The following is a 13,726-nucleotide window of genomic DNA, read 5'->3' as shown; positions in this document are numbered from 1 at the left end:
AGAAACGGAAAAGGCAATGCACAAAAGTACCAGTAATAAAGTCACTTCAGCTGTGTTGAGTATGCACTGAATGAATGACTGTTCCTTCTGGTTAACACAACCTCAATACATTGCCCCTCAAAACGGAAATGCTTCCCAAAGTCTGTAGGATGTAAAGGGAAAGAAATTTCCCTGTAGGAACATGTTAATTTTGCATTTTAAACACCATCACATTAGATGGATTCCTTCATGTGTTTAACTTGTCATTTAAACTGGAGCCCTCAAACTGCAAGCCTCCTCTAAGGGGAGTGCTTGCAACACTTTTGGTAGCTCACACATGTGCTGTGTGAGCCAGGAGGAGGAGAGCAGCCTTATTCCCCAGCTGCTTTTCCCAGTTTATTTGGAGACAGCATCCCCTGGGTCCATTCTCCCAGGATGGCAGCCTGGCTGTTTGCCCAATCTTAGCCATGTCTCCCTGGAGGGAGAGAGGAGGAAGCTTTTAGGACTATGTCTATGTACATTTGGCATTCAAAGAAAGATGACAGCTCTTCCTGAAGGGATGAGATCTGGGATTTTTCACAGGTTTGATTTCTCCTTATAAATAAAACGAGTGCTTGCAGGTCTGTAAGTACCCATAAGTTCCACTGAACTCTGTGGGACACTATGTAGTCACTTAACTGCAGAGGGCCCAGGGAATCAAAGCCCTGGTCTCCTTTCCCTTTCTTCCCCTTGTTATAAATAAAGCTTGGCAGGAGCTTAACCATCCCCTCAGTCCAGCATCATGTTACTGTCCCCCTTGCTGAGCACTGTCCCCATTGTGACCTGAGGGGCTTAACAAGAAGTCTGCTTCCATGGAGAGGCATCTATGCTGACTGGGCTCCATAAAAAGATGCAGAGATTGGGAATAAAATCATGTTGTTATTGGTAGAGCCAACAGATAAAGCTTGAAATGCACAAAGGGCTGTAGAATAAGGGTCTGGTTTTGCATAACCCTCTCCCAGGGTTATTCAACAACAGCTGTTGGGGGCTTTGTTAGCTGCTGGAGAGCAGCAGTGATCCTATATCTCTTCCTTGTTGCTCTTCCTAACTGTTCCTCATGTTCTCTTCCCCAATCAGACAGTCAGCAAACTGGCCATCCGGGAGGCCAATGTCTCAGCCATGTACAAGTGCATTGCTTCTAATAAAGTGGGTCGAGATGAGCGGCTGATCTACTTCTACGTGACCAGTGAGTACTGTAAAATCCCATCCAGCTGCACCAGCCAGGGTCTCTGCTTGAAATAGGCAGGTCCCTAGAGCTGTCAGGTCCTGCCATTCAGTTAGGATCTTCAACAGTGATTGGAAAGCCAGCAGGAAAGCAGGGCTAACTGAGAACTCTGCTGGGTGGCAAATGCCTGAAGCACTGGCAGCAGATAGCACAGGCAGAGTTTGGCAGGCAGACCTGGGAATGAACCAGCGCTGCCTGTGCCTAGGTCCTGAAGAAACCCTGGCAGGTCTTGGGCAGGTCTTGGGCGGGGGACATCCCGCTGGCTCAGGCCCAGGCAGCTCCCTGTGCTTGGGATGTGTCTGGTCCAAGAGCATCCTCTAGTGGCACTGCCCAACCCTATCCCAGGTCTCACTGGCCCCAGCCCCCGGCAATGATCCCACGGGATTTTGGTGGTGGGAGGAAGCTGAGTTTGTAGGAACCAGGGCCCAGGGGTGTGGGCTGAAGTCATGGCTCACAGGGGGCTGTGTGAGCCTCCTTCCAGTGGTACCCCATCCTGGCAGGAGCCTGTCCCTGTCTCTTCACACAGGAAGCCCAACAAGAGCACAGCAAAAGCTTATCCTATGGAATGAGAATTCCATAATAAAATTCCCAGCCCAGAAGGCTGGGTTCATGGCCCTTGTGGTAGTACCTGGGTTGTCAGAGCCACAAGTTGTTGTGAAGCCAGACAAACATCTTCAGTCACTGCTTCAGTAATGCTCTCTATGTTGTGGTCCAGGCTGCTGTGTCACTGCCTGCACATGTGAAAATGGGCATGTGTGCAAACCAGAATGCTGCAGCTGAGCTGGGAGCAGTAAGAGCCTAATTCAGATCTTCCTGGCTTGTTTCATTTGTGACCCCAACTTAATTTCGCCCTGGGACTTGAGCATATCCCGTAGCACTCACTGGGCTGGAGCTGTGGTTGCCAGCAGTTTGCACATCGCAGTTCTGCTCTACAGTGGTTTCCTTTACCCTGGCTGAGAACAGGCAGATCTCCAAAAGCTGAGCCCAAGGAGACAATTTCATTGTGTCTGGCAGCTCAGCCATGAAAACATATTCATATGTTCATTTCCTTCCTGAAAGCCATTCCAGATGGGTTCGAGATTGAGTCCCAGCCCTCGGAAGAGCCCATAGAGGGGCAGAACTTACAGCTGAGCTGCAATGCAGACAACTACACCTATGAGAACCTGCAGTGGTATCGGCTGAACCTCTCCAAGCTCCACGATGAAGAGGGCAACCCCCTCGTGCTGGACTGTAAGAACGTCCACCACTATGCCACCAAGATGCAGGGGGAACTGCGCTTCCAGCCCGACTCCAATGACGCCACCTTGCTGCTCACCATCCCAAACATCTCCCTGGATGAGGAGGGAGATTATGTGTGTGAGGTGCAGAACAGGAAGACCCGGGAGAAACACTGCCACAAGAAATACATCTCTGTGCAGGGTGAGGGTCCACAGGGCTGGCGGGAGTGACAGAGGAGAGCTGGTGCTCTTGCTGCCATCAGCTCCCCAGTCCATCCCCAGGGGAAGCCACACAAGCAAGCTAAACTCAAGGTGGCAAAGGCAGGGCACCTGGGTTCTCAAGACATCCTTCAACAGGGGTCAGAGACCCAAAGCCTCTCAGGAACACAGATATTCTTTTGATCAATCAGTTTCCCGTTTTCCCCTCCTCCTCTTTGTGCTGCTCCTCCAGCCCTGGAGATCCCCCGCCTCAAGCAGAACCTGACAGACATTTGGGTGAACGTCAGCGACTCCATAGAGATGCGCTGTAAGGTGGATGGCAGCCACGTTCCTGAAATCAGCTGGTACAAAGACGAGAAACTGGTGGAAGAAGTGTCAGGTACAGTGGGCTTGGGGTGGAGCACAGGCAGGGTATTATGCCCAGCAGCTGGAGAGCTGAACACTGCTGAGTTCTGGGAGTTGCTGTACCCAGATAAAGGCACCTGTTCTCTGAATCAGCTAGACCCTGGTTTTAATCACATTCTGTCCTAATTTGATGCAGTCTCACTGGCCAAGTCTATGCCCTAGGGCCTGGCTCAACACAGTCTGTGCTTGTGCACATTCAGCTGGAGAGAAGGGAGAGAGAAATCATTCATGTTCTTACTCTCAGCCCAGTGCCTGGCATCTCTGATTATGCAGAGACTGACCCAGATCTCGGGGAAGGAACATGCAAAGGATCCAGGCACATTGCAGAGGGAAAGGAACAGGTTCTGAAGCTGAAGCAGAACTTCACACACCAGCTGGACTGCCTGGGCACTGTCCCTGTTCAGCATGTTCAGTAGGGGATTTGTACCCTCCATACACTACATGGGGAAAGCCTCTCCAGGGTATTTCTGGGGCCATCAAGAGAAGAGCCTCTACCAGCTGGTGCATGTCATTCTGCCATCTAAAATGAATCAGCAGAAAAATGCAAGCCATATTTTGATCCTGAGTCCAGTGTACTAATCATCCCTCCCTGTGATGACCACCACAACCCTCTGTGCCTTACAGGGATTGACCTGGCAGACTTCAACCAGAGGCTGAGCATTCAGAGGGTGAGGGAGGAAGATGCTGGGCTCTACCTGTGCAGCGTCTGCAACGCTAAGGGCTGTGTGAACTCCTCAGCCAGCGTCTCCGTGGAAGGTACCAGCAGCCACAGCACCCCTGGGGATGAGAAGGGGTGGAATAGGAGTTATGGCCAAGTTCCCATGACTCTTCACTGTGACAGTGAAAGCCTCTTGGCCTTGTTGGTGGCATAATGTTCTCACAGGAGGCTCTATAGTCCAGAGCATGTTTAGCTCAAGCAAATACGTCTCCAGTCACCCCACATCCTGATGCAGGCCACAAGGAATGGCTGAGTTGGAGCATGGAATGGGAGTCTCTGAAGTTATGGTTTCCTTCCATCCCACAGGCTCTGATGACAGGACCAATGTGGAGATTGTCATCCTGATTGGGACCGGAGTTATTGCTGTTTTCTTCTGGATCTTACTTATTCTCATCTTCTGCAACATCAAGAGGGTACGTGACTGTCACTGCCCCAGGGGAGGTGGCATATCAGGGCTTGGGGCAACACCAGTGCTGTGATGTGGGGCTGCATGAGAGCACCTGCTAAAAGGAGGTCATTGAGTGATGCTTCCAGTGCTCTCACTGCCGAGGACAAGGTGAGTAAGGGCTGTGGTAAAGGAGGTGACAAGGAATGGCCTTTGTTTGAGGGGGTAGCAGGCTGAGGCAGGCAAAGAATCCAAATCCTATCTGGGAGTCAGCACCCAGGGCAGGGAGGGCACCTCCTCACCCTTTGTGTTGGCTGGTTCCTGCAGCCAGCCCACGCAGACATCAAGACAGGCTACCTCTCCATCATCATGGACCCTGGCGAGGTGCCCTTGGAGGAGCAGTGCGAGTACCTGCCCTACGATTCCAGCAAGTGGGAGTTCCCACGAGACCGCCTGCGCTTAGGTGAGCCAGACCCCCTCCCTCCCACTGCACGCTGCAGCCAGGGCTTCCCACCAGCCCTACAAACTCACTCTTGAGATTTCTTAACACACCTCTGGGTATTTAATGCTTTCTCTCTGCCTCAGGCTTCCCATCCTCTTCCCCAGGCTGTCCCTAAAGCCCAGCAGTGCCTGGGAAATCTCTTTAGGTCTGACTGTAAACAGGTCTGAGACAACTGTAAACCCAGACTTCTTTAGTGCATCCACATAGGTATTACTGAAAACAGAAGACCCCTGGGGATGGTTTAAAACACATCCTCATGATTTCCAAGTGGGAGTCAGGACAGCCCAGTTCACAGCAGGTACCCCTGCTCACTACCAGGATTGCATCCTTTATTGTCATCATGCTGTGACCTACCTGCAGCCTCTACCCTCTGGCAGAGTTTAAAGGGCAGCAGACTGCCTTTGAGGCACAGAGCAGTGACATTAGTCCTGGCTGCTGTGCTACAAGGGGTCGTTTACCTTTCCCACACACAACTTGTTGCTTGAGGGCAACAAACAGCCCCTTGCTTCTGCATGGCCATTTCCTTCCTCTGCTTTGTCCATGCCAGCTCTGTCTCAGTTCCTCCCATCATCCTTTCTCTTATTCTCACCGACACAGCAAGCAGCAACCTGAAAGGGCACATGTTCCACTTCTTCCTTTCCCTTTATGATGTTTTTTCTTTCTTCTTCCCATGATTTCCTGTTGGGACTTTTGTTTTCCTTCATTCTATTCTGCCTTTTCTGCACCTGCCTTTCTTCACACTTATTCTCCTTGTCCATAGGTAAAGTCCTGGGTCATGGTGCCTTTGGGAAGGTGGTGGAAGCATCAGCGTTTGGGATCAATAAAAGTAACAGCTGTGAGACTGTAGCAGTCAAAATGCTGAAAGGTATGTGAACAGTGTAGAGAATATGCAATGTGTGTAGACAGCAATTAATGAGGCAGCTGCCAGGGAACATTCACCCTGTAAACGCCTGTCTTTTAATTAATGGCTTCTTGGCCTCAACACAGTTGTTCCTCTTTGGCTTCATTCAGCTGCACTGAGAGGCTGAAGTGGCAGAACAGACAGCAAGGACTTGGGGAACTCAGCTTTCAAGGAAATTTAGCTGCCTGCAAAGGCAAAGAATGAAATCTGTCTCAAAGGACGAGCAAGAATCCAGAGCCCCGCACTGGCATGCCACTGAAGGAAGTGTTGCTCCCAAGTGCCTTTTTCCAAATGTGCCTGTATTTTGTGTTTATGGGCCAGATCCAGAGCTGGGAAAGGAAGCAGGTTGCATGCAGCTCTTATCCAGCTCCGAGGGCTAAATTGGCTTTGCACCCAAAGCCTGGTGTATCCAGAGTGAGATTTTAAACTTTTCTAGCCATGCTTTCAAACAGGCATCCAAAACATTATTGTGCAATTTGACACCAAACAAAACACCGAGGCAGTCTCTGGCCAGAAGTAGCTTGCACATGGAAGTCATGGCTCATCTGAACAATACTTACTGTCCTAAGTGTGCAGATCATCTGCACAGCAGAGGGGAGCCTGGTGTGCAAGGTTGCTTTACTGTTTTTTAAGGCAAGGCTCTCACCTGGCCCATCAGCTGCAGCCCAAGGAGGATATTTCTGTCTCACAGGCTAAATTTACAAACTCTCAAGTAAGACAAAATGCATGTGGGAAGGCTGAGAAGTAAGAAGAAGGCACACACAACCAGAGAACACACCCTGGGGGTAAAACGGAGGGTCAAGAATTGATGTGAATTGGACACTTGAGAGAAGATGCAGTACAGAAAAATGGCAGGAGCATGACACTGTGTTTGCTATTGAAGAGGAATCATCAAAAGATTTCTGGGTTTGAGTTGAGACAGCTCCTATCTTCAATTGGGATAAAAAGAATCAGATGTCTTTTGTTCCTAATTTTCTTTCAAATTGTTTCATGGCTCGTTATCTCTGTTCGGAGGCCAAAAGGGCAGAGATTCAAACATCCCAATGAAAGTATCAAGTGATTTTTTCACTGCACAACTATCATAAAGAAAAATCTGTGGGGCACAGATTGTGCTCTCCTTTGTTCTGGGTTCCTGCACTTACAGAGAGCATCCTACATGTTACAGCAAGGATCTTGGGATCTCCAGACAAGGCTCTACATTTCATGAGGGAACATGCAATAACAAAATGTACTGAAGCTTTGAGGTCACAGCCTCCTCAGCAAGACTCACATTAACAGGCTGCTAAAGAAGGGTGGTGAGGGGGAGTGAAAAGTTGTGAGGAGGTGTCATGACATGGTCTGTGTGTTTCCAGAGGGAGCTACTGCAAGCGAGCACAAGGCACTGATGTCAGAGCTGAAGATCCTCATTCACATCGGGAATCACCTCAACGTGGTGAATTTGCTGGGTGCCTGTACCAAACCCAATGGTAAATATCCCAGGGCACCAGGCTGTGCCTACTCCCAAAAATCAGAGCTTGTCCTCTGTGTCTTTTTGCTGTCCACATGTGATCCTACTGTGGGAAAGTTATTAGTGTGTTTGTGTGCAGTTAGAGCTCAGGGGGGCTGCACATAACACAGGTTGTGGCAAATTCTGACCAACTCAAGCCCTCACCTCTTGCCCTAACCTTCGGTCTCTTCTCACCAGGTCCACTAATGGTTATTGTTGAGTTCTGCAAGTATGGAAATCTCTCCAACTACCTGCGGACCAAGAGGGAAGGATTCAGTCCTTACAGGGTGAGTAGCTTCCTTTGCCCCTAGGAACCTGTCCCATGTCTAGGGAAGGAAGATGTGCAGCCTAATACATGATCTGATAATGTGACAAAGCCTCTGTCCTTCTTTCTGCAATGATAGATGCCTCCAGGCCAGAATCACAGTTTAAAAACAGGAAAAGACTGTGCAGCTCATGGGGGCAGGGGTTACATTGTGTGCTGCCTGCTGAGGGTTTTGGTTTGGTCCCTTTTTTGGCCAGGAGAAGTCTCCCAGGCTGCGCATCCAGGTGCAGTCCATCGTGCAGGCGGTGAGAGCAGACAAGAGGAGCCGCTCTGGGACCAGTGACAGCGCCATCTTCCACCGCTTCCTGATGCACAAGAGCCGCACAGCACTGCCCATCCAGGAAGGTAACACTCCAGCTTGGCAGCAGCCCCTCACCTGGACCAACAAAACTATGCCATGCTTGGCTAGCTTGGAGAATGGGCAGGGAATATCAGTGGGGAGCAGGGACCCCGCCTTGGAACTGATGACTGCTGTATGGCAATTCCCTGAACAGGGCTATTCTATCATCTGTTGTCTCTTGTAATGGACAACAGAAACCCAGAAGAGAGAATTAAATCCCTTTGGGTGTTTTAGCCTGAAAAAAAGGAGAACTGAGGGGGATCTTGTTGAGTCCTCCCTAGGACAGAAATAATGAACTGACCTTCAAGGTCCCTTCCAGTCCTGTTCCTCACAACTCTGCCTCACTGACGTGTGCTGGAGGCTGGAGTTTTTCTCCTCACACTTGAGCAGGTTCCTGCCTTGTGCCTTCTGCTGTCTAAGCAGAAAATCTTTGAGGGGAGCTGATTACTCCAGTTGGGACTGAGGACTAACTGTATTTCACTGAGAAACTGGCTGTATCCTGCAGACCCAGAGAGAGGCAAAGAGGACAACACACCCCAATTGTTTAATAATTTTCTGTTACTTCTGGACAGTGGATGACTTGTGGCAAAGTCCCTTGACAATGGAAGACCTCATCTGCTACAGCTTCCAGGTAGCACGTGGCATGGAATTCCTGGCATCCCGAAAGGTGAGTTCAGCCTCTCCTTTGCTCACCTGATCTTTTGTGCATACCTGATGAGAGAGACCTGACTACAGCCACCTTCCAGGTGACATACAGAAATTCAGTGATCTGCCTCATACTTCTCAGGAAATCTGAGACAGATGTGTGTACACAAAGCTGGGGAATAAGTTCTCATGCATTTCACCTCTCCTTAACCATCCCTTTTTGAAATTTTTATCTTTAGCTTCTTCCCATTTCCACCATTCCCCATTACAGCTCAGGCTTATGGGGGAAGGGAGGTGCTGTACACTTTCTGATTGTGGTTTCTCTCTCGATAATTTTGCCCCTTCCTCTTTGTGTGCCCTCAGTGCATCCACAGAGACCTGGCGGCTCGCAATATCCTGCTGTCAGAAAACAACGTGGTAAAGATCTGTGACTTTGGCCTGGCCAGGGACATCTACAAGGACCCCGACTATGTCAGAAAAGGCAGTGTGAGTGTCATTTTCTCAAACCCTTTACAGATTAGGCCCCCTTGATGAAAAGATGAAAAAGTGGGAGTGAATTACATGCATGGCTGGGACCAGAAGCCATTGGACCAATGACACATGTCCTGTCCTTCACCATCAGATCTCTGTCTCCTTCCTTCTGCCCCTCAACCTGTCATTAACTTACTCCTCCTTGTGCTCTTTCATCCCCCTTTCAGTGTCTCTGTCCCTCTCTCTGATGTAACCAATTCCTCCATGGAAAGAGAAGCAGGGCTATTGGCTCTGATTTCCTTTCATCCATTTCATCCCTTTGCTACAAGAAGAGCTGTCCTGGGACATTTCCCAACTGAACATTTGTGCCTCGCCTCTCCCTCCTGCAGGCTCGTCTCCCACTGAAGTGGATGGCTCCAGAAAGCATCTTCGACAAGGTCTACACTACCCAGAGTGATGTCTGGTCTTTTGGGGTCCTTCTCTGGGAAATCTTCTCACTAGGTGAGTGCTAATGAGGGTCTCATGCTGCTGAGGGCGACACCTCTACCCACGTAGCGGTTTGTGGGTGAGCCTGTGCAGGACAGACATTCTGAAGCACATCTAAGGACTGATGGAAAGTGACATCAATGTAGGCAAAAAAGCTGTGGAGGTCATATCCACCCATGAACAGAGTGATGGGGACAGAGGTGGCCTCCAGCTCACTGAGGCAGAGAAGCCTGACTCAGGCAGCACCAAGGATTGGGCTATGTATGAGAAGTGACCACATCTCTGTTCTGGGATGAAGGGCAGTCTCAAAAGGGCAGTCTCAAAAGGACTGGTTTCTGATGGCACATTTCATGTTCCCACCCTTCTCTGAACCTTCTTTAGGGGCATCTCCATATCCTGGAGTCCAGATCAATGAGGAGTTCTGCCAGAGGCTCAAAGATGGTACCAGGATGAGAGCCCCAGAGTATGCCACAGCAGAAATGTGAGTCAGAAACCTCAAGGATTCCAGCATTGGTCAGAGCAGAGGCCTCTGTGGGAGGGCAAAAACCTACCAGATCCCAGCATAGTGCAGAACAGGTCCCTGTGTGGGATGCAAAACTTTAGCGAGGGTAGGGGATGAGCCAACACATCCTTCACTCTAGGCCACTGCCTGGAGAGCAAGGCAGATGGGTTCTGATCAGAGCTCTCTAGGTGTCCTTGCAAGTCCAAGCTGGGATGGGTCTGTAAGTGAGCACTGTGCTTTCCTGCTTTGAATGGTATCAGAGGGGTCTGAATTAGCTCTCTGTTCCCTGTTATAGTAAGTGTATAAACCAACACCCTGCTAGTAAGTCTACCTGGCCAGTGTGCTGGAGGGGCCAAGCTTTCCTCCACAGTGCAGGAAGTGGCTGTCCCATGGGCACTATGTGGGTGGGAGCTGTGGAGTGAGAAAGGAGGGGATTTCTGTGGTGTAAAACCAGCATCTCTTCTTGGCAGCTACCGTATAATGCTGAGCTGCTGGCATGGTGATCCAAAGGAGAGACCGACTTTCTCCGACCTTGTGGAGATACTGGGGAACCTTCTTCAGGAAAATGTCCAGCAGGTGAAAACCACTCTGTGTCCCTGCTCTGCTCCAGACAGCTCTTTCTTCTGTTACCAGCTCCCTCACTGTGCCTTCAGCTGACTCCAGGGTCAATGTAATACATTTGTTCAGGCCACCAATGACACAGAGATTCCTGGGTCAGAGGTCTGGTTCCCAGAGTTGTTGGAGAACTCATTTCTGCAACAGCCTTTTAGCTGCATCCTCATAAAACTCTGCTCCTTGCAGGGCAGAAGCCCTCTCAGTCGTCATTCTAGTACTTCCATCTTAATCCCCAGATGATTATTTGAAATTCTTCAGCTGAGTCAAGGCCCTGGTACTTCTGCTTCCCACATGTCTGCATAATGAAAACCAGGACTTGACCAGGGCTTCTGAAACTGTCCTCAGATTGAAATGTCGGGGCCATGTGAAGCAAACAACTGTTACATTACAGCAGTCAGTAATACAGATTTCTTTGAATGTATTACTAATCACTTCCATGTGGTATCACCAGGACATTTAACTGTGACGAGCGTGCAGCTTTGATTTCAACTTTTTCTTGATGTTGCCTTTCAGAAAATGATAGCTAAATGCTTGAGTACTGTCTCATCCTGACTTTCCTGACTTCAGCATTTCAGTGCTGGTTCCCAGCACAGGCATGACTAAGCCACAAATGACATTGGCCCGGAGCACAGTACTCTGTCCATGTAAACTGGAGAATTATGGGATTATTATGGGCAGTTGTTTTCCTGCTCACACACACCTCCATGCATTACTCACAGCTACTTAACACAAAGGTCACAGAAATCTCCAGCCAGATATTTTGTCCTAGAGAAATAAAATCTATAAACCAGAAATTTTCCTTCCAAGCTCTTACAGCTTCTGCCTGTGGAGCCTTTTCTTGTGGGAAATTCTTTGCCTTCTTGTAAGTCCATTTACTGTTCTTCCTACCAGGAAGGGAAAGATTACATCCCACTGAACGACTCTCACAGCTCAGAAGATGATGGTTTCTCCCAGGTGCCTTCCTCTGCCCAGCAAAACTCAGATGAAGAGGACTTTGACATGAGGATACGCTGTCACAGCCTAGCAGCAAGGTGAATCCCCTCCAAAAAGGGAAGAAAGATCCCAGCAGGCAGTGAGCAGCCTGACCTGTAAGGGAACCTGAGGCATATGGAGAGAACCCAGATGTTTGGAACATCCCAGGTGGTGAGGTGTGATCCAAGCATTTAGGGCATAGCTTCTTGCTTATAAAAGCAAAATTACTTTATTTTGCTCATGAGGAAGTGCTGATTTGTAGGCCTATCACATTCCTTCTTCACCTCCAGCTATGCCACCAGAGTATCATGTAAGGAGCTTCACCCTATCTGTTCCTAACTGACCCAAACAATTAGTCCCAGGTCTCTCTTCTCTGGCGAGCTATGACAATGTGATGCCGGGGATTTATATGACATTTTCTGCTTATCCCACATGGAGAGGTTATTTGGGCCTGATTCAGTCAGTCTCCACTGCAGACATAGTATGGGGTTAGGAGGTCTAAGGTGACCCCATTACCTTAGACTTCTTAACCCTCTCCAAATCCACCATTTGGGTCATCCTCCTCCCTGCATACTTTGGTTGCACAGTGAGGACGTTGAGTTCAGGTTCTGGTCATTCAGGACACTGACTCTTGCCTTTACTGAATGCTGTATGCTCCTGTTGGCAGATACTACAACTGTGTCTCATTCCCTGGTTGTTTGACTGGAGGAAATCAGATCAGGTGTCCATCCAGGATAAAGACATTTGAAGAGTTTCCCATGACACACACAATGTACAAGGCACACCCGGTGAGTAGCATCTGAATGGATTTGAGTGGGGGCAGTCTTTTCTGACACCTTTACTGTTGAGACTGTGGAAGGAAGATCACTCCTATCTTATGTCAGTCTGTCTGTGTCATTCCTGTTCAGTCCATCCAGTCCTATGCACATTCACTTGTTCTTCTGGCACACAGGGGTTTCTCTCCAGAATGATTCATACTGCTTTAGTGGGAAACAGGGAAGTTAGATATGCAAATGGGGGGGCCTATAAAGGACCTCAGAGAAGAGCCTACTCTTCACCCTCTCAAATCTGTGAACACAACCTGGTTAAGCACACTGAAATCCTGCCAGGACTAGGTAAACCCAGAGTGCTTATCTGCAGCTCCTGTATCTTGATCCACATGGCAGTGTGCAGTAGGGACCCTCCAGGTCTCTCTGAGCTGGACTGGTACTGTTATCTCCTCTAGCAGCAGAACTGAAATCATACCTTTAGACTCAGAGGAAAATATCACTTCTCTCAGATTTGATGGTAATACATCTTCTAGCCAGGGAGCACTCTTCTTTTGTTCCCCAAAAATGGCACTGAACTAAGCACACAAATCTTACCGTTTTATGTGCTGCTTTTAAGAAGGCACCTAAGAAAATCAGACACAACAAAACTATGGAGCATGCTGGTAAAGTGCTCCTACCCCTTCTTCCCCATCACACATACACACAGTCTCATCTCCTGAATGATTTCTCCTCCCTTCCCACTCTGATCAGTCGACAGGGATGTTACTGATAACTCCTGTTGCTTCCTTCCAGGACAATCAGACAGACAGTGGGATGGTTCTGGCATCTGAGGAATTTGAGAGGATAGAAAACCGACACAGAAAAGAAGGTGGATTCAGGTACTCCTTAAGCCTAGCCACTGAGGCCTCCCTGCTGCCAAATGCAGTGAGACCAGGAGGCAGCTCCTGGTATCTTCCCATAGGCTGCACTGCTTGGAGCTTTCAGCTGTGGGCTCTGAGCCAGACAAGTCCATGCTTAATGAGAGGCAAAACACAGGAAGAACAGACAAGCTTGCTGTTTTCTAGGGTTTAAAAATATAAACTGTGCTCATCAATGAGAATGTGCCTGTTAAGATAATGAGGCACAGTGGAGTGCCAGCGTTAATGAGACTGCTAATACTTACTGACATTTTCTGGTGAAATGTTGCAGGGCTTGCTCAAGCAGTGGCAGATGGGATGGGCAGAAACTATGTGGATGCCACCTTCCTCCCTCAGCCCTGACCCGTGGGGTACAGGGCCCTGATGTGGTGGTGCAAGGGTGGAACAGTCCTTAGGAATTCCCACATGCTGATATGGAGTCTGGCAGGTTGAGCTGGCACTCTCAGAGATGAGGATGTTACGGACGGTTATGTCCTTGACCCAGGCTTTGAAACTGGGTGAAAACCTGTGCAGCTCATCTCTCCCAGAGCAGGCTGTCTCTGTGATAGTGTGTTGAGCAAGCCATGTCCCAAACCTCTTCCTCACCTCCTTGCCTCCCAACATCAGA

General features: G+C 49.2%; 1 protein-coding gene across 4 annotated transcripts in view; it reads left to right on the top strand.

The window, feature by feature from the left end:
- The window catches only part of FLT4 (fms related receptor tyrosine kinase 4), a 58,280-nt gene that overhangs the window by 39,900 nt on the left and 4,654 nt on the right, over window positions 1–13,726 (top strand). For 2 of the 4 annotated variants that reach the window (XM_033073342.1, XM_033073341.1), the window contains exons 12-29: window positions 1,096–1,204; window positions 2,303–2,662; window positions 2,912–3,058; window positions 3,709–3,840; window positions 4,109–4,215; window positions 4,515–4,650; window positions 5,450–5,554; window positions 6,943–7,056; window positions 7,275–7,363; window positions 7,599–7,746; window positions 8,314–8,408; window positions 8,750–8,872; window positions 9,247–9,358; window positions 9,725–9,824; window positions 10,316–10,421; window positions 11,352–11,491; window positions 12,100–12,220; window positions 12,995–13,080. In XM_033073342.1, coding sequence (XP_032929233.1) covers window positions 1,096–1,204; window positions 2,303–2,662; window positions 2,912–3,058; window positions 3,709–3,840; window positions 4,109–4,215; window positions 4,515–4,650; window positions 5,450–5,554; window positions 6,943–7,056; window positions 7,275–7,363; window positions 7,599–7,746; window positions 8,314–8,408; window positions 8,750–8,872; window positions 9,247–9,358; window positions 9,725–9,824; window positions 10,316–10,421; window positions 11,352–11,491; window positions 12,100–12,220; window positions 12,995–13,080 — 2,330 coding nt within the window. The remainder of the gene's footprint in view (window positions 1–1,095; window positions 1,205–2,302; window positions 2,663–2,911; window positions 3,059–3,708; window positions 3,841–4,108; window positions 4,216–4,514; window positions 4,651–5,449; window positions 5,555–6,942; window positions 7,057–7,274; window positions 7,364–7,598; window positions 7,747–8,313; window positions 8,409–8,749; window positions 8,873–9,246; window positions 9,359–9,724; window positions 9,825–10,315; window positions 10,422–11,351; window positions 11,492–12,099; window positions 12,221–12,994; window positions 13,081–13,726) is intronic. The other 2 variants (XM_033073343.1, XM_033073344.1) reach the window with 2 other exon arrangements.

Source organism: Catharus ustulatus, chromosome 15, assembly GCF_009819885.2.
Source record: "Catharus ustulatus isolate bCatUst1 chromosome 15, bCatUst1.pri.v2, whole genome shotgun sequence".
NCBI lineage: Eukaryota > Metazoa > Chordata > Aves > Passeriformes > Turdidae > Catharus > Catharus ustulatus.
Note: the sequence above shows the minus strand (reverse complement) of the source record. Positions and strands in the feature narration are given on the sequence as shown.